Source organism: Rhincodon typus, chromosome 1 (genome assembly GCF_021869965.1).
Source record: "Rhincodon typus isolate 14 chromosome 1, sRhiTyp1.1, whole genome shotgun sequence".
NCBI lineage: Eukaryota > Metazoa > Chordata > Chondrichthyes > Orectolobiformes > Rhincodontidae > Rhincodon > Rhincodon typus.
The window spans coordinates 90,471,302-90,491,256 of record NC_063332.1 but is presented as its reverse complement, the minus strand read 5'-3'; the positions used below and the strand labels follow the sequence as shown (position 1 = coordinate 90,491,256).

At 39.8% G+C, this 19,955-nt stretch overlaps 1 protein-coding gene across 1 annotated transcript in view; it reads left to right on the top strand.

The window, feature by feature from the left end:
- pcdh7b (protocadherin 7b) overlaps window positions 1–19,704 on the top strand; it is a 360,001-nt gene extending 340,297 nt beyond the window's left edge. The window contains exon 3 of the mRNA XM_048602609.1: window positions 14,737–19,704. Coding sequence (XP_048458566.1) covers window positions 14,737–15,116 — 380 coding nt within the window. The 3' untranslated portion in view covers window positions 15,117–19,704. The remainder of the gene's footprint in view (window positions 1–14,736) is intronic.
- The last annotated feature ends 251 nt before the right edge of the window (window positions 19,705–19,955 follow it).

Below are 19,955 nucleotides of genomic sequence, written 5' to 3'. Positions count from 1 at the left end.
TGTAACAAATATTTAAACTTTTTCAGCCAGACACTCACTTTCAGCCTTTATAACAAAGGAAAAGTGTTTTTGTTGTATACAAATAAAGCTGCATGATTTTTCATTTTTCAATTCCCTTTTTGAGAACTTCAATAATAAAACTTTGAAGGGGGTGCACTAACTTTATAGGCAATAATAATACGGTTTGTTTTGTTTCTAATGCAAGCAACTATTTACTGAAGGATGCAACTCATTCTTTACAGGCACAGGCTAAAAAGTTTTACTTTAATCATAATTTCAAGGATGGACAGTGCTTTGCCTCAAAAACATGTGATTGCTCAGAAACTTAGACCATGTATAATATTGTGTGCAGTTCTAAAATTAACATTATAGGAGGAATGTGATTGCACTGGAGAAGGTGCAGAGGAGATTTACCAGGATATTGCCTGGAGCGAAGCATTTCTGTTTTGAAGACTGATTGTACAGACTGGGGCTGTTTTCCTTAGAGCAGAGGAGATTGAGAAAGGTGATTGAATTGTATAAAATTAAGAGGGGCATTGATAGGGTAGACAAGAAGAAACTTCTCTTGATGGATGGAACATAGATTTAAGGGAAGGAGCAGCAATTTCACCCGCAGCATGGTGGGAATCTTGAACTTACTGCCTGTAAGGGAATGTGGCAGAGGCAGAAACCCTCAACATTAAAAAAAAATCAGATGTTCATGTGCAATGCCAAGGTATACAGGGCTATGAGTCAGGTGCTTGAAAACGGACGAGAATAGTTTGGTGGTTGTTTTTGACTGGCATGGATATGATGGACTGAAGGGCCTTTTTGTGTGCTGTAGATTTCTATGATTCTTCTGCAATCAAGGTTGCTACAGATAAAATGAGGCTTGATTGTTGGTTATTGGCTTTATCCTCTCATGAAACATAAGTGCTCAATTAGTAATTGACAAATTAATACCTGTAGCATTCATTGCATATCTCAAATTTGGACTCTGTAGTTGATTTTATTTCAGAAAATTTATTCCACAGATGTTCTGCACCAGTATGCTGATAAACACAGTAAAAACCTATTCAGGATGATGGTTAGGGCTTGGCTTGTAGTTCTGCTAGATTATTCTTCAGTTGCAGATAAGGTATTTCTATCCTTACATGTATGGAAATATGCTGATTCTTTCAAATGTGAAACACATATTCCAATAATGGCACAGAGCCCAGATCTACTTTAAGACTCCACAAAACGTTTTAATCAATTATGTAGGATACAATATTTTCATTTCTCTTTGCTTTTGTGCTTACTTTGAAATCAAGTTCCATGAGCTGCAATTTTCAATTTACATACAAAAATATGTTGTTGCTTGTATTAAAGCATAGGTCACAGATACGTTAACAAATGTCAGAGGGATTTGGTCATTGGAGAGGGCCATCCGTTTCAACAGATCAAGTTTAGCCAATGGAGTTTATCCCACTTACACCTTTGAATTTTATTCAATTTTTGAAAAGTAGAATTCTCACTTATTTTGAAAAGCAGTTAATATCCAGGGTTCCCTAAATATTAGAATTGCTTTATGAACAGAATTTCATCTCAGAATTCAGAGAATAAAAATACAGGGTCTCCCTAAAGATACAGGTAATAACTAGACTGCTTAGCCTGTCTGTGAGACATATAAATCTTCTTTGATTGCCAGAAAGTAATAAAGTGACTGATCTTGACTGTGTGGAAGTACGACATCGTAATCTGCCTAAGACCACTGAGGTAGGGAGGGGAAGTATCAGCCTATTTCCCCACTTCCAATAGCAATCCGAAGAATTCCAATAATTCTGTAGAAGGACAAACAGTGTCTGTTGGGAATTTGACTCTCACACTGTCCAAGATCAGACACAAAGGATGGTCCAACATTTCAGTAAAATGGCTGATACACATGGAACCATATGTCAGCATAACTTGTAGGATAATAGGTCGGCACAACATCGTGGGCCAAAGGGCCTGTACTGTACTGTTCTATGTTCTATAGCCTTCAGACAGATAGGAAGGGGTAGCAGAATTGATCTGATGCCTCAAGTGTAAGATGTTTGCTACTATTGAGGCTACAGTGGCACAATCCCCTCTGATGAACACATCTTATGCTCCAATCCAGAATTTGAAATCTTCCTGAAAGGGCTTCAGAGGAAACCCCCAATGACAGCCTGCTGTGATCAGTCAGTGCTTCCAGCATACTCCCTCCTTGACACACTGCTCAAGGTTGTATTACCTCACAGTTAGTGCATCAGAATACCTTAACAGACATGCTCATGACATCACGTGACTCAATGGTATGAAGATGACATACTCCATCTTAGCTCAGGCCACTTGAAGCATGACATACTGATGGTAGCGTGGTACACTGTGTAGCTCTCATAGAATCCCTACAGTGTGGAAACAGGCCATTTGGCGGAGCATCTCACCCAGAACCATCCCCATACGCTTTCCCTGTAACCCTGCATTTCCCATGGCTAACAGACCTAATCGACACATCCCTGAACACTATGGATTATTTAGCATGGCCAATCCACCCAGCCTGCACATCTTTGGACTATGGGAGGAAACCGGAACACCTGGAGGAAAGCCACGCAGACACGGGGAGAATGTGCAAACTCCACACAGACAGTCGCCCGAGGGTGGAATGGAACTCGGTTCCCTGGCGCTGTGAGGCAGCAGTGCTTACCAAGTACTAGCCCAGACATTGATGTGCCTGTGCATCTGGTGTTTTATACAACAGTGAGCTGTAATAAATTTCCTAGGGTCACCGGACCCGAAATGTTAACTCTGATTTTTTCTTCACACATGCTGCCAGACCTGCTGTGCTTTTCCAGTAACTTCTGTTCTTGTTCCTGATTTACAGCATCCGTAGTTCTTTCAGTTTTTATTTATGTAACGAATATCTGTTGGTTCTTTCAATATTAAGTTACTCACGTCCATTTCTTCTGTTACATGAGATAACTCAAATAACACTGCATTAGGTACAAATACCATGGTGAAGATAAAACATCCATCATTCACAGCACCCCTTCCCCCAGTCCCATCACTTCCAACTGGTTCTTCAGTTCCATTGTAGTGTGGAGCTGGAGGAACAAAGCAGGCCAGGCAGCATCAGAGGAGTAGGAAAACTTTCCTGCTCCTCTGATGCTGCCTGGCCTGCTGTGTTCCTCCAGCTCCATACTGTGTTATCTCAGACTCCAACATCGGCAGTTCTTACTATCTCCTCAGTTCCATTGTTACCTTGGAAGTCTGAGGTTGGGAAAGAGAATGGAGGTGGAGCTAAAATTAAAAGTGGGAAACAAAGAACACATTTGAAATTATTACAAGTACTTGCCCATCACTGAGCTAAAAACAGGTCTTTAGGGGTGCATATTCTGCTTTTGTTATCAAAGAGGGTGTGGCTTCACCAGTATTGCACCATTTCACCAGGTCTTCCCATGTACCTCGCTGATGGATCCACCCTGCAGCTGATAGAGAATGTTCTAAACAAACAGCCACTGAGAAAGGTAAATAGATTTAAGTACATACACCACTGCTTCACCATTGACTGCAAGATCTAATGAAAAAGAACAGTTTCTATTTTTCTTCAGCATCTCTGCCCTGTGTTCTGACAATATAATAAATTGATACTTTAGCATGTGGAGGGTAGATTTGGTTAAATGAGCAGGAAATGTTTTGATTCTTAATATGTACTGTGTGGAATTTGCAGAGCATGCATTTGATTCAAAGACTGATGGGGCTGACTATCTTCCATATTTTTGTTATCTGTCACTGGCAGGGCCAGGCAATAGGAATTGCAGTTGAATCAGGATTTATTGGTGTTTTTGAAGCAAGTCAGAAATGCTTTCCACCGATGAGAATTAGTTTTTACAAAGGTTGACATTACTGAATTTCATTTTCAATCTGTCCTTGCAAGCTCAAACTCAGATACGGTTGTGTAGAAATGCAGTTTTCCTTTTTCTGCAGTATTTAAGAGGAAACTAGGTCTGGGGGAAGGAATTTCCCCTAATTTAGAGTGCAATATAATAGATTTGAAAGATTTAGGGCAAAACTTTGACCCACAGGGGGTGGTGGTGGGGCATGGTTAAAGGAACGGTTGATATTTTTAAAGTGCTACCATGTCAGAGGCCCCACATGATGTCCAATTCAGTATTTAACATTATGCTTGTAAAAGTATATGAGATGCACGATGGGGATGGCAAGTCTGTGAATTAAGTATGAAAAAAATGAAACTGAAAACATATTTAATCCTGTAGTATGGCTTTAACTGCCAATTCACAAATCTCCCAAAATCTCTGAAATTCTTCAGGATCAACAGAGAAAGATCACAGCAGCCACTGACAGGGTTGGCAAATTTTTAGGCTAGAAAGCCTTTAAGTATAGAAACTAGGTGAACGTCTTTTGTACACAGGATTCATTCTGGGCGTGTACTAATTTTGGAAATCATTTTTGCTACCTTGGACTTTTCTCACTTTATAGACTAGCACAGGAAAAGGCCCTTCGGCCCACTATGACTGTGTGCCCACAGTGATGCCATTCAAAGCTAATCCCATCTGCCTGCACATGGTCTCTATCCCTTTATTCCCTGCCTGTTCATGGGTCTACCTAATACCTCTTAAACTGTGCTAATATATCTGCTTTTACCATCTCCCCTGGCAGTGTCTTCCAGACACCTACCATCTCTGTGTCAAAAACTTTCCTTGCATAATTCCTTTAAAATTTTCCCCCTCATTTTAAATCTGTGCCCTCTAGTATTTGACATTTCCGCCCTGTGAAAAGGATTCCCTATCCATCCTATCCATGCCTCTCATACTTTACATTCTTTTATTAGGTCACCCCTCAGCGTCCAATACACTAGAGAAAACAATCCAAGTTTGTCCAACCTCTCCTTATAGCTAATACACTCCAATCCAGGCAACATTCTGATAAACACCTTTTTCACCCTCTCCAAAGCCTCCACATTCTTCATACAATGTGAGAACCAGAACTGCACGCAATACTCGAAATGTGACCTAAATAAAGTCATATACAACTGCAACATGACTTGCCAACTCCTATATTTAATGCCCTAATCAATTAAGGAAGCAAGCCAGATGCCTTCTTTACCACCTCATTCATTTGTGGTGCCACTTTCAGGGAGGCATGGCTTTGCACCCAAGATCCCTCTGTGTATCAATGCTCCTTAGGATCCTGCCATTTACTGTACACTTTCCTATTGCATTTGACCTCCCAAACTGCGTCACCTCACACTTGTCCAGAGTAAAATCCATCTAACCCAACCACTCAACTTTTCAACTGATCTGTATCCTGCTGTATCATTTGATAACCTTCTTCACTATCTACAACTCCACCAATTTTTGTGTTGTCTGCAAACTTACTCATCAGATCACCTACATTTTCATCTAAGTCATTTATATATATCACATACAACAAAGGCCTCGGCACTTGCGTAACACTGCTATTTACAGACCTCATCAGAAAAACACCCCTCCACAACTACCGTCTGTTTTCTATGACAAAGCTAAATTTGTATAAAATTTGCCAACTTACCACGGATCCCATGCAACTTATCTTCTGGACCAGTCTACCATGGGGGACCTTGTCAAATGCTTTAGTAAACTCCTAGTTGATAGCATCCATTGTCCTACCCTCATCAATTATCTTCGTTACTTCCTCAAAAAACTCAGTCAAGTTTGTGGAACAGAATTTGTGCCCCACACCCCCCACCCCCCCACAACCGCATAAAGCCATGCTAATTATTCCTAATAAGTCCATTCTTTTCCAATTGCAAGTAAATGCTGTCCCTGAGAGTCTTCTCCAGTAATTTCCCTACCACTGTTGTAAGGCTCACCTGCCTTTAGTTTCCTGGATTATCGCTGTGCCCTTCCTAAACAAAGGAACAACATCGGCTATTCTTCAGTCTTCTGGGGTCTTGTCTGTGGCTAAAGAAGATACAAAGATCTTTGTCAAAGCCCATCAATCTCCTGCCTTTCCTCCTTCAATATCCTGGGATAGATCCCATCATACCCTGAGGAATTATCTACCTTAATCCTCTTCAGAGGGTCGATGCAGATGCAATGTGCTGAATGGCCTCTTTCTGCACTGTAGGGATTCTAATGGTTTTCAAGACGCCCAATGCTGCCGCCTCCTTAATATCGACATGCCCAAGAATATCAACATACACTTCCCTAATCCTAGCCATCATCCATGTCCTTCTCCTTAGTGAATACTGATGCAAAGTACTCAAAAAGGACCTCAACCAGTTCCTCTGGCTGCATACATAAATTCTCTCCTTTGTTCTTGAGTCAACCCACCTCTCAGATGTTGGCCTCCACTACAGCATGACAGTGGCTTATACAGCTGCACCCTAGATCTCTGATGAGGCACAAGAGGAGTAACAACAGTAGAATCCAGGACTACCTATGAATGATATGACTAATGATGCCCATAAGTAACCATACCACTGATGTCGAGGAAAGATACAGAGTCCCATAAACATGGGAACAGATCTACTCCAAGGTCATGCATTTCTGCCTCGATCTTCATGTGACTGAATTGACTGATTCTTGACCCTCTAATCTTCGGGCACATGGTCCTGGATGATCCATGAGAAAACTGTTGAGTGGTTGAATATGCATTTCAGGTGCCCAGACAGATCGGAGGGTGTCCTTCCTTAAATACTACTGAAGAGGGTCCAGAATGGTACTGGACTGCAGAGCTTTACACAATGTTGTGCTGCAGAATAGGGCAAGTGAGGAATGCTTTGTATCCTCTAAGGAGGGGGAGCCTAATGTGCCCAGTCAACTTGCATTTGATGGACTCACACAGCATGATTCAGATACCTTCAGCATGTGAAGCGTTATGACACAACAATATTGAAGCCATTGTTTTCTGCCGCATCCCTGACAGAAATCCCTCCCACAGTCAATAATCCTTTCATTTCCTTGCGTATTCTTGCCTTATGCATAAGCTCTATTCCTCAATGCTGATGGCTACCAGACACGCAAGAGGCAACAATAGATATGATTGGACAATGGCAAGTTGAAATAAAGTTTATCTTTCATTTCATATATTCAAAATATTAACCTGGTGACATTGTTATGAACACCTAAGAGATTTTCCTTTGTGTAACAAAAAAAAGTCCTGCTGTTCCTTTTTCTCTTGCATCTACACAATGTTACCCCTTTTTATTCCATCTGATCTTGATGCAGGCTGCTTGTTCCCAAATCTGACAGCTGAGATATCTGTGGTGGAAATCCTCAGGGATCTGGTGCCGCTGGGTAACCTGTCAAAGACTGCTCCTCCTAGCATCTGTATGTAGCAGACTTGGCCATCAGGGCAGGAGGCAGCATGTGCAGTCCTCATTGATGGAAGTGTGCAAAGGAGAAAAGTAAGGGCACTCAGAACAGAATCCCACTTTCATGTCAGGATCTTTCTTCAGAAGTGTCTGAAGAAGGGTCCCAACCTGAAACATCAACTTTCCTGCTCCTCTGATGCTGCGTGGCCTGCTGTGTTCCTCCAGTTCCACACAATCTCTGACTCCAGCATCGGCAGTTCTCACTATCTCCCACTTTCATGTGACCTTTCTCAGTCTTGCTTTGTATGAATCATCCACATTTCTCAGTTCATTAAGTGCTGGACTACAGTTTACTGCTCCACTTTGGTAAATGGTTATGGTCAGGCTTTCCCCCGTCATTTTTATTGTGGTGCTTATTGACCAGAGCAAAGACGTTATTCGGTGCCTACAACCTTCATTTTGTGTGCAGGTGTCTAAGCCTTTCTATCGAGGGAAATCAAGGAAAAGGCCGAAGACAACATGGCACTATTGGTAGACATGGATTCTTCCATTTTTTTGATGCTGTGCCCTGTCTTTAGAAATGCTGAGAGAACTTTTCCTGTTTTCTATCGCTGCCTCAGAAAGTCCTATTCTTTGAATCGGAGGCAGCTGAATAGTGCTTGGAGTATCCTGCACTCTACAGTTCTGTCTCTGTCTCCAATGCTGACTCATTCCCGACCTGTGGTTCATTGTGACAAATCTAGCTAACTGTCTTAGAGACCCACTGAGGTGGTGTATCTGCATTAGTGTGCAGTGCACAACCTCTTCTGAGCAATCCTCAGCCCCTTCCACTCCATCTCCTACATAGCACTTCAAAGACCTTGTAGGAGATTGCAGACATGGAATAGAACTGATATGGGATAAGGATTCAAGACTATCATTCTGCTGGTGTGTATCTTATAGTTTGTAGTAACAGTAAATCAACATTAGTCATTATCATGGATGTGTGACAGTGAGGTGTCAGTTCTGTCACCAGATATGTGGGAGACCCCATCTCTGTATCTCTAATGTATATGTAGTCCACACCCTGTCAATCTCCAAGACTGCCTCCTCCATGGCAGTATTGGTGGGGGAGGGGATCCCTAGAGGGCAATCCCTTGATTTTTGCTTCTCCCATGAATTCAGACTTCTGCAAACAGAGAAAGCAGAGCGTTATGAGTGTGCAACATGGAACGTCTGCAGAGGATGGAACAGGGGAGTGACTGTGAGAGATAGGCACGAGGTGACACTAAGGAAAGTGACTGTGACTGATGGTTATTCAGATGGGAAATGAGGAGAAAGAGAGGAGTGAGTGGACTTGCTCAGACCAGCACTCTTCACACCTTGCAAGACAGAGTGTGGTGATCATCACCTGAAAATGCCCTCTCCTAGTGAAGTATTTCAACCTCCTGCTGCACTGAAGCCTGCATTGCAGATGACACAAAGCTGGGTGGGAGAGTGAGCTGTGAGGAGAATGCAGAGATGCTGCAGTGTGATTTGGACAAGCTGAGTGAGTGGGCAAGTGCATGATAAATGTGGATGAATGTGAGGTTATCCATTTTGATGGCACATACAAGAAGGCAGATTATTATTTGAATGGCTATAAGTAGAGGCAGCGAAATCCATAACGAAATGTGCAATGAGACCTGAGTCCTCTTGTATACCGCTCAGTGAAGGCAAGCATGCAGGTGGTTATGAAGGCAAATTGTGTGTTGGTCTTCATCGCGAGAGGATTTGAATACAGGAGCAGGGATGATGCAATGATGAGACCACATCTAGAATATTGTGTGCAGTTCTGGTCTCCTTATCTGAGGAACGATGTTCTGGAGGGACTGCAGTGAAGATTTGCCAGACTATTCCTGGGAAGGCAGGACTGCCGTATGAGGAGACCTTAAATAAGTTAACATTATACTTGCTGGAATTCAGAAGACCGGAGGTGGGGGGGATCTCATAGAAACCTATAAAATGATAAAATTCTAGACAGGGTAAACATAGGAAGGATGTTTCTGACGCCGGAGAAGTCCAGAACCAAGAGTCACAAATTAAGGATACAGGCTAAACCATTCTGAGGTGAGGAGAAATCTCTTCAGCCAGAGTGGTGAGCTTGTGCAACTTGTAGCCACAGAGACAATTGAAGGCAAAACATTGTTTGATTTCAAGAAGGAGTTGAATGTAGCATTTGGGGCTAAAGGGATCAAAGGTAAAAGCAGAAATAGGCCATTGAATTGGATGATCAACCACGATCATAATGAATGACAGAGCAGACTCAAAGGGTCACATGGCTTATTCCTGCTCCTATCTACAGAAAACTACAGAGTTATGTTTCAGATTTGTTTCCAGCAACTTCTAGTTTTATTTTGTATCTTCAGCACCTGCATTTCCAGGATGTCTCAGCAAGAGCTCTTCAGGGTAGTGTCCTAGATCCAAACATCTTCATGTGCTTCATCAATGACTTTACTCCATTATAAACTCAGAGGTGGGAGTGTTTGCTGATGACTTCTCATTTGTGATTCCTCAAATGCTGAATCAGTGTGTGTCCACATGCAGTTTGACCTGGAAATTATTCAGGCTTGGACTGGTAAACGGCAAGTAACATTCATGCCACATAGGTGCCAGGAGATATCCCTCCACAACACAAGAATCCAGACATAGTCCCTTGATATTCAGTAGTATTGACGTTGCCAAATTCCCTACTTCCAACATCCTGAACGTTCAATATGACCAGAAACTGAACTGGACCGGCCACTTTTTGCTGCAGCTACAAGAGTAGGTCAGAGGCAAGGGATTCTTCTTTGGGTCTTTCCATCATCTACACTATCGGTCTTCCCATCATCTACACTATCGGTCTTCCCATCGTCCACAAAACAGAAGTAGAATGTAATGGAACGGTCTCCACTTGCCTCAATGAGTGCAACTCCAGCAACACTCAAGAAGCTCAACACCATCCATGACAAAACAGTTTGTTGCTTGCTTGGCTCCATGTCCACTACCTAAAATATTCTTCCACCACTATAACATTGTGTCATCTATGAAATGCACTGCAGCCGCTCCCCAAGGCTGCTTTGGCAGCATCATCCAACTGCACAACATCCACCATCTAGAAGGGCAAGATTAGCAGATGGATGTGAACACCACCACCTGCAAATCCTTTATCAGTGAGCTTTTGCTGCTACTGGGTTAAATCCTGTAACTCCTTTCCTAACAGCACAGTGGGTGTGTCTACACAGAATAACCACAGTGCTGCAGGAAAGACAGCCTTGGAGAAAACAATTAGGGATGGATAACAAAAATGTTTCCAGTGACACCCACATCCCATGAAAGAAGTAAAAAAAATGCTACCAGTTTGCTGCCAGAAACCCAAAATGCAAAGCATAGATTATTATTTATTTTGTACCATAGCCAAAAGTTACAGCTAACACCATTAAGTCATTAAATTCTAATACATTTTATGATGCCTTTTCTATTCACAGGAAAATAAAGTATGGCTCAAAGATGTTGAGGAAACGGGTTTCAATTATTGGGGCATTGACATCAGTACTGGGGAGAAAGCAAGTTGTATTTGTTGCAAGGTCTCACTTGAGCTGTCATGGAGCAGTGTCCCAGCAAATTGTGTAATTAAGCTGTAGAAAGGGCACAAAATTAACGGTGGGGATGCTTGGTATATGGCGTCCTATGAAGGGATGGCTTTGTGCGTGAGAAATTGTCTCTCACAAACCCGATTGAGTTTTTTGAGGATGTGACCAAGAAGATAGATGAGGGCAGAGCTATAGATATGGTCTACATGGACTTTAGCAAGGCCGTTGACAAGGTTCCGTGTGGTAGACTGGTTAATAAAGTCAGATAACATAGGAATCAGGGAGAACTTGCCAATTTGGTACAAAATTGGCTTGATGGTAACAGACAGAAGGTGGTGATGAAGGGTTGTTTTTCAAAATGGAGGCCTGTGACCAGCAGTGTTTCGCAGGGACTGGTGCAGGGTCCACTGTTGTTTGCTATTTATGTGAACAATTTGGATGAGAATAAAGGAAGCATGGTTAGTAAGTTTGTGGATGATACCAAAATTGGTGGTAGAGTCAACAGTGAATAAAGTTATCTAAGATTACAAAGGGATCTTCATAAACTGGGTCAATGGGCTAAGGAGTGGTAGATGGAGTTTAATTTAGATAAATGATAGGTGTTGCATTTTGGTAAGATGAACAAGGGCAGGACTTACACAGTTAATGGTAGGGTCCTGGAAGTGTTGTCGAGAGAGACCTAGGGGTTCAGCTGAATAGTTCCTTGAAAGTTGCATCACAGTAAGACAAGATGGTAAAAAAGGCATTTGGCACGCTTGCCTTCATTGCTCAGACCATTGTGGATAAGAGTTGAGACATCATATTGGTGGTTGTAGAGGATGTTGGTATGGCCACTTTTGGAGTACTGTGAACAGTTCTGGTTCCCCTGCTAGAAGAAGGACATTATTAAATTGGAAAGGGTGCAGAAGAGATTGACAAGGATATTACCGTGACTGGAGAGATTGAGTTATGAGGAGAGGCTGGGTAGGCTGGGACTACTGGAGCACAGAAATTTGGCGGGGGGTGACCTTGTAGAGGTTTATAAAAACTTGACGGGCATAGAAAGGTGAATAGCAAAGATTTTTTCCCAATGGTAGGGGAGTTCAGAACTAGGGTATATAATTTTAAAAAGAGAGGAGAAAGATTTAAAAAGGGCCTGAGGGGCAACATTTTCACACAGAGAGTGGTATGTATGTGGAATGAAATGCCAGAGGAAGTGGTAGATGTAGGTAGAGTTATAAAATTTAAGACATTTGGACAGATACATGGGAAAGGTTTAGAGGGATACGGGCCAAATGCAGACGAATGGGACTAGTTCAGTTTGGTAAACCTGGTTAGATGAGTTGGACTGAAGGGTCTGTTTCCATGGTGTATAACTCTGTGACTGTATAAGATTAGTGAGTTCTGTTAATCACTGATGGAATCAGTACAACAGTTAGGAATTACCTAGCCTCAGACAAGTCGAGATATAGAACCAGTATGCATGAAGAGAAGAAATAGCAAGGGAAAGAAGTCTCTAGCGAGATCATTTTATTGCACCCCCTCCCCCAACTCTACGCTGTAGAACAGAGTATTTATCAAGGGTTTGGGTACTGATAAGGAATCAAGAGCAAAATCATGGGTGATTTTAAATTTCATATATAATGGACAAATCAAATTGCCACAGGTAGCCTTGAGGATGAATTCATAGAGTGTATTTGAGACAGTTTCTCAGAACAATACATTCCGGAACCAACCAGGGAACAAGCAGTTTTAGACCTGGTAATGTATAATGAGATCAAGGCAAAGATCCTCTAGGTTATCGTGATCATAACATTATATGATGTCATAATCAGTTTGTGGATGAGAAGTCCAAGTCTAAAATTAGTCTGCAAAACTTAAATAAAGGCACAGAAGTATGAAATTAGCAACAGTGGACTGGGAAATTAAGTGAAAAGGTAAGACCATAGAGAAGCAATGGCGTACACATAAGATGTTTCAACAAAGTTATATTGAATTGCAAAGAAAGACTCACTAAGAAGGATGCACCATCTATGGCTAAGTGAGAAAGTTAATGGTAGTATCAAATTAATTAAACAGCACATAATGTTACTAAGATTAGCAGTCGGCTAGAAGATTGGGCAAATTCTAGAAACTAGCAAAAGCTGACTTAAAAAAATAAGGAGTCAAAAATCAAAATATAAACTAGCAAGAACTATTAGACAGTAAGAGCTTCTACAAGTTATAAAAAGGACATTAGCTAAACAAGTATTGAATTCTTAGGTGTTGAGGTTGTGAAATAAATAATGGCAAATGAGGAAATGCCAGAAATGTCAAACTAATATGATGTACATCTTTTCATATGATGAAATTATTGTGAGGACATAAAACATTTGCAAGGGTACATAGGGTAAGTAAGTAGGCCAAAATCTGTTAGATGGAATATAACATGGAAAATTTTGATGGGAAGAATGGAAAAGGAGAATATGTTTTAAATGGAGAGACGTCTCAAGATCCTGCAGGACAGAGGGATCTGAGTTTCCTTATATGTGAATCACAAAACGGTGTGAACACGGAGTTGTAGCAATTAATGAAGAAAATAACTGAATTGTTGATATTTGTTACAGTGGGGTGAGGGAAACAAATGGCATTTAGGAATGGGGAAGATGTACTAAATCTGTCCAGGGCATTGGTGAGACTTAATTGAAATTACTCCTGAATGTTTCTGGTCTCCACACTTAAGATGGGATACAGTTGCATTGGACTCAGTTTAAAGAAGTTGCACCAAATTGATTCCTGGACTGAAATATTGTCTTGTGAAGAAATGTTGAACAAGTTGGGCCTATGCATATTGGAGTTTACAACGTTGAAGGGTGATTTATTGAAACATATGGCTCAGTGGTCAGCATTGCTGCCTCACAGCACCAGTAATCCGGCTTTGAGTCCAGCCTCGGGTCTCCCCGTGTCTGCGTGGGTTTCCTCTGGGTGCTCCGGTTTCCTCCCACAGTACAAAGATGTGCAAGTTAGGTGGATTGGCCATGCTAAATTGCCCATAGTTTTCAGGGATGTTTAGATTAGGTGGATTATAGGGGGAACGGGAATGGGTGGGATGCTCTGAGGTTCGGTGTGGACTTGTTGGGCCGAAGGGCTTGTTTCCACACTATAGGGATTCTATGATATAAGGTTTTGAGGGGGCTTGACAATGTAGATGCTGAAAGAATGTTTCTCGTCAAGAGATAGTCCAGAACAAGGGGTCACAGTTTCAAAATAAGGCGTCTGTCATTTAAAGATCGAAATGAGGAGAAATATCGGCTCCTGAGAGTCTGTTAATCTTTAGAATGTTTGTCTGAGAAAGCAGTGGAGGCTGGGTCATTCAATATTTCCAAGGCTGAGTTGGACAAATTTTTGACCTACAAAGGAACCGAGGCTTATTTGGGGTGGGGGCAGGCAGAAATGTGGAGTTAAGGCCACAAATCAGATCAGCCCTGGTAGTATTGAATAACTAAGCAGACTAGGGGAACCTAATAGCTGATATTGAGCTTTTTTAAAAAAGTTTTAAGTAATTTTAGGAAACCATGAGATCCTGCAAGAGAATAAAAAGCAAGACACCCATTATATTTGTATGTCATGTGTAAGAAATATCTGTTGACATTTATAATCAATGCATTTGCTGATTAGAAATTTTCTGAGAGCTGATCCTGCTTTGCCAGAAGGGCAGGGGAAATGATAAACATGGCTTTTTGCAAAGCATTGGAGACATTACTGCAGTGGAGCAAAACTATCTGAATAATTGAGCATCTGCAGGAGTAATGTGAAAGTCTCAGCTTTGTATTTGATACACTGAAAATGCGCATTACCCATTAACAGGATTTTATTCTTTTTCCACAGATTCAAGGCCTTTGCCTGATGTAGCTTTGACAGGAAAATGTACACGTGAATGTGATGAGTTTGGCCACTCTGACTCCTGTTGGATGCCAGTGCGCACCTCACCAGAGAGAAGAAAAAAGAACCCACCCAAGCTTTCTACATTCATGCCTGTCGCAGATCGAGGCAGTCAAGAGAAGCTCGCCAATGGTGCCCCTCAGATTATAGGTGATCGCAATCGAAACCTTCTCAACAAGAGGCTGACTTCATCATACGAGAACTTCAACAATGCTAGTTATGCTAAAAATGAGGAAGGCAATCCTGAAGATATACCCCTGACACAAACAGCAGATTTCAAGCCATCTTCTGTTTCTCAACTCACGAGAAGAGAAGTCTACCTGTGAAAAGTCTCAGCATGATATTTCAAAAGGCAACACATTAGATATATAAATCAAAAAGAATTAAAACATTGTGCAGGATATCCCATAAAGGGGGCTACCAAAGAGATATATTAATGTCTGCTGTTTCTGATTCCACATCTGGCACTTGACCATGAACTGCTTGACAGTTCTGTTAAATTATAGAAATCATTCTGACTCGCCAATTACATGCATGCTGTATCCTGAACCTTACCCCCACCCTACCCAAAACCTTGAAGACATACACACACACACACACACACACACACAATTTTCTACTTTAAAAAATAGCAAGTGTATTTACTAGGGGAAAATGTAGTTAAAAGAGCACAGGGGTAGTACAGTATTAAGTATCTTATATAATGTAACTGTCTCATTGTTTGAAGCATGATTTCAACTTCCAGAGTATGGATTGCAATGTGTTTTGTGACATTTTCACTTGGAAACTAATGCTTGGTTTGGATGATGGGTCAATGTAGAATTTTGAAAGTGTATTACACTCAGAATACATTCAATTGGGGATGTTCCTGTTAACATTTACTTGAACTACTGCAATTTCAGGCAGGCTGATGTATCTATTTAAACGACTTCAGTTCTGGCATCTTACAAGCCTTTTGGAGACATTGATGAAACAAGGCTAACCAAGGTTGGAGACACAAAATGTACATTTTTATTCCTGTTGCAAGACTTTGATAAAATTCATAAACCTGGCTAGAAGCCATGATAACACTGTACCAAGCTGAATTTTTTTTTTAAATCTGCAATGGTTGGCTTCACTAAGTAATAACAAGACCTCTATCATCTACAACCCCATTACATTATTGGAGTTGACAAGATTAAGGACAAAAATAACAATCACAGGGAGAGTTCCTGTTTTGCGGGCCATGTAGAAGAAGCAGTTGATATATTAGGAGCATCGCTTTGTGAACTTAAACACAGACACAACCATGATATAAAACATGAAGCCACTGCTATATGAACACGAGTCAAAGGCCCAAACAACACCCTGGAGAAAACTTGCTGTAGGATGTTGCTCTAGGGTTCTACTGTGAAAGCCAACACTATTCCAGTCCCAGGTAAAACTGTCAATTGATTCACGTAAAAGAAAGCACTTCAATGCTGGTTGTAGATTGAAAACTGCTGTTGCACAAGAAACAAGATGGTTTAAATTCGTGTTTGAATGGATGATTCTTTACTTTTGTGACAAGTTGTCCAACATAACAGCCTAGAAATCCCGTTTTACTGTTATATTAGTCTGGGATGTTTAAAAACTAATTTGCTCAGGAAAACAGTAATGTTGGAAAACTCTTCTGTTTTTCATATCTGATAAGACATGCTAGGCGAACGTCAGTAAACTGCATGTTATTGCTTTAGCAAAAGTGTAGCATTATCAAGTTCATGACCACCCTAAAACAGGACTACAGCACATTGTTGTGGTTGGTATAGTTTAATCAGTTGACTTAAATGTTTAGTGGTGTTAATTGCAATGGAGTTTTACCAACCAGAAATGCAGCTTTGACTAGCTAAAAATCAAGACTGTTACATGCAATATGTACTTTTGCCAGAGTTTTGTTCTTTGGGCTACAAGAGAATGAGTTGCAGAGTTGTACAGAATTGCTTAAAATATATTTCAGGGCACTGGAAGTGTTGAAGGATCTTCACAGTTAATTACAGTGAAGTATCAAAAGATCAATTATTCTCTGAGATGCACCAAACAAATATGGACAAATTCTGCTCAATCACAAAATATCATTATTTAAAGAGAAACAATAATATACAGTTCAAAGGGATGAACTACAAAGTGGCATGCAAGGTGAAACTTGATGTTGCTTTGGTAAACTTTGGACAAGATACAGCTTTTGGTAGAAAATGCTTTTCATAATATGCATAGAGTTATTTAAAGTTGTTGCAGCTTAAATATTGGTCAATTATTCAATAAATACTTGTTGCACCCTTTGTTTACCTGGTGCCTGCTGTCTTTCACTGTTTTACTGCATCCTTTCCATGATGTTTAAGCCATTAATTGGAATATTTCTTATATTACTTGGCACATGAATGATCTGATATAATTCTACGTATTCATGGTGAAAGCAGTGTTAAACAGTGGACAGCTGTGGTGTAAATACAATACGAGGTCGGCTATTTGATTATAATTAAAGATGTTTGTATTCAATGTTCAAATTTCTATTCAATAGTGAGATACAAAGCTGCTCCTAGCGTGCTGCTGTGTAGATACAGTAAGTACTTGTTGTTAATGGATGTTCTCATAACTTGCAAATATATACATAAGTATTTTTATTGCACGTTAAAAAAAACATTCACTAAATGCAAAGAAAGTTTCTTTAATGATAACAACTGTAGCATTTTGTTTTCTTAACTGCAAGTATGAAGGTAACCAACTCAGTTAGATTGTGACCGTTCTATAGTACTTAGCTTCATATTCCCAGAAATGCAAGTCACCCAGATTGATTGGATTAATTTAGTTATGCAACTTAGTCTTTCATTGCACACGGTATACATAATGAGCACCATTCACAAAGAACAGAAGCCCAACCATAATAATTGCACATATATTTGACATGAAATTTGAACATGTGCAAAGTATTCGGGACTTATTTTGATTTAAGCATTTGCATCAAGCAAGAGCACCCAGATTGAAACACTATTTTCAAACTCCTTTGGTGTCTTGATGGGGCATTTTGTTAGATTATGCCTTTCTTTATGAGATGGTTTAAGTATTGGCGTTATCTGATACTACACATGAGCATACTCCTACAAACAGAGTGAATGCAATCTATGAAACTGTGCCTTTTATATCTAGAGGTATAAATAACATTTGATTTGATGAGGGGAGAGAGGGGCAATAATGTTGAAATTTTCTGCAAAGTAGATTTGACAAGAGGAGCGCATTGGCTTTTCATACATATAAAAATGTGGTGTAAAATTTAATGTTTTCTATTATCAGATACAAGGCCATACAAAAAGTCAGTATGCACATGATGAAAATTTGGTGTGATGATTTTGTTTTCTTCTGGATATAGTGTTAATTTAATGCTTAAATCAAAAACAGATGTACATTTTAGTTGGGTAATTGCCTTTTCAAACCTGTGAATTGTCAGTATTAACTTAAAAAATGTGTTGACTTTGATTAAAATGTTGTATGTTTACACACAAAATATCCTCATTGCAAATGCGTTTTTATTTATACACAAATCCACATAATCATAGTAGAGTTTCTAGCATTTATTACTAAGCAATGGCCTCTGCCCATACCGACTTACACTGAATCAAAGAAAGCCCACATTTGGTAAGTGCATCTGATGTAAGTAGTTGAAGCATCAATGAGTTCACAGTTTTTACAAAAATATATAAATTGTTCTGGCCAAAATGTTTTGTGGTCTGACATAAATCTGAGTGTCTGAGAAGGAACAATTTTATTTTCCACGATGGGGATAAAAAGCTGATTGAAAGAGTACTGCGGGAAATGCAACAACACTATTCATGCAGTTTTAGGTGGCACCAAGGAATACAGATCGGATTTAATATTCACAAACATTTAGTACAATTTCCCAAAAGAACTTTCATGAAATAAGAATTGCCAGTGCCATTATATATATTTTTAAATACAGCTGTGTTACTTAACCTGTTCCCAAGTACCTAATTTAATAAGAACAATACACACCATCTTGGCAAAGAAATGTAAACAGTATAATTCTAATCAAAAATGGCTCATTTTATTATAGCAAAAATGATTTATACAGGTAATTTTCTAATTAAAAACAAAGCAGTCATATGGTGAAATATATTCAGTGGACTCTGCTGTTTAAAAATCTCAAATACTCTTCTAATTTAAAGCAATACATTACCTTAGGCAATACTTAAAGAACTATCATTTTGCATGCCTTCAGTATGCTTCCAGTCAGCATTCCATGAGATGAAAGCAATTCAATTCTATGCTTTTCTGATCTGCTTGTAATAATAATCATGAACTATTGTGCTGTGACTTGGGTGTTGATAGCAAAGTGGAGAACAATTTATCATCATTTACTTACTATGAGTCACTAAGCAAGTAGCTGTGTTGAACATGACTAAATATATTGAACATCCATCCACTTCTGTTTATAAAATAACAAACATGATTTAATCATCACTGTACAGTTTGCTATAAATAAAATAATTGTTTTTTGTTATCTGCATATTAACTCATAACATGATGGAATTTTCTTGTAACATTTTCATTTCTATGCATTCTGAGGCAAGTTGTTGTGAACTTTTCCTTTCTTCCTCCCACTCAGCCACCTTTTGTGTATATACATACACAGCTTTTAGTACTGGTTGTAGCAGCTTTGTAATATGACATTAATTGGAGCAAATTAAGTTTTCCAAGTCGGTTTTATTTTTAAAAAGAATATGATGTTATGCAGGAGAAATTCTGACAGTTCTTGTTACTACCTTGCTCCTCCTCCATTTCCATTATATTTATATTGTTGATTTATGATACACTTTGAACATTGTTAATGTAGTAAATAATTTGATGTCACGCTGCAATCTGCAGCAGAAAAGCAGGATCTGAAAGGTTAAAGCTAAGTTTTGTGCTGCAGTTAAATTCTGTCTCATTTCTCTGGTGCTTTGCAATAAAAAAAAGTGAATCTAATTTTGTGACTGCATTTTAGTTTGTGCAACCCTTTTCTGTTTTTTCTGCTTACCCGGTTTTGAGGAAAAGCTGCAATAGGGACTGAGCCCAACAACCTATTTTTTTTTAAAGACTCACAAATAAAAACATTCTATTACTGTTAAGCTGCAGAATATCTCTAAAGACAATGT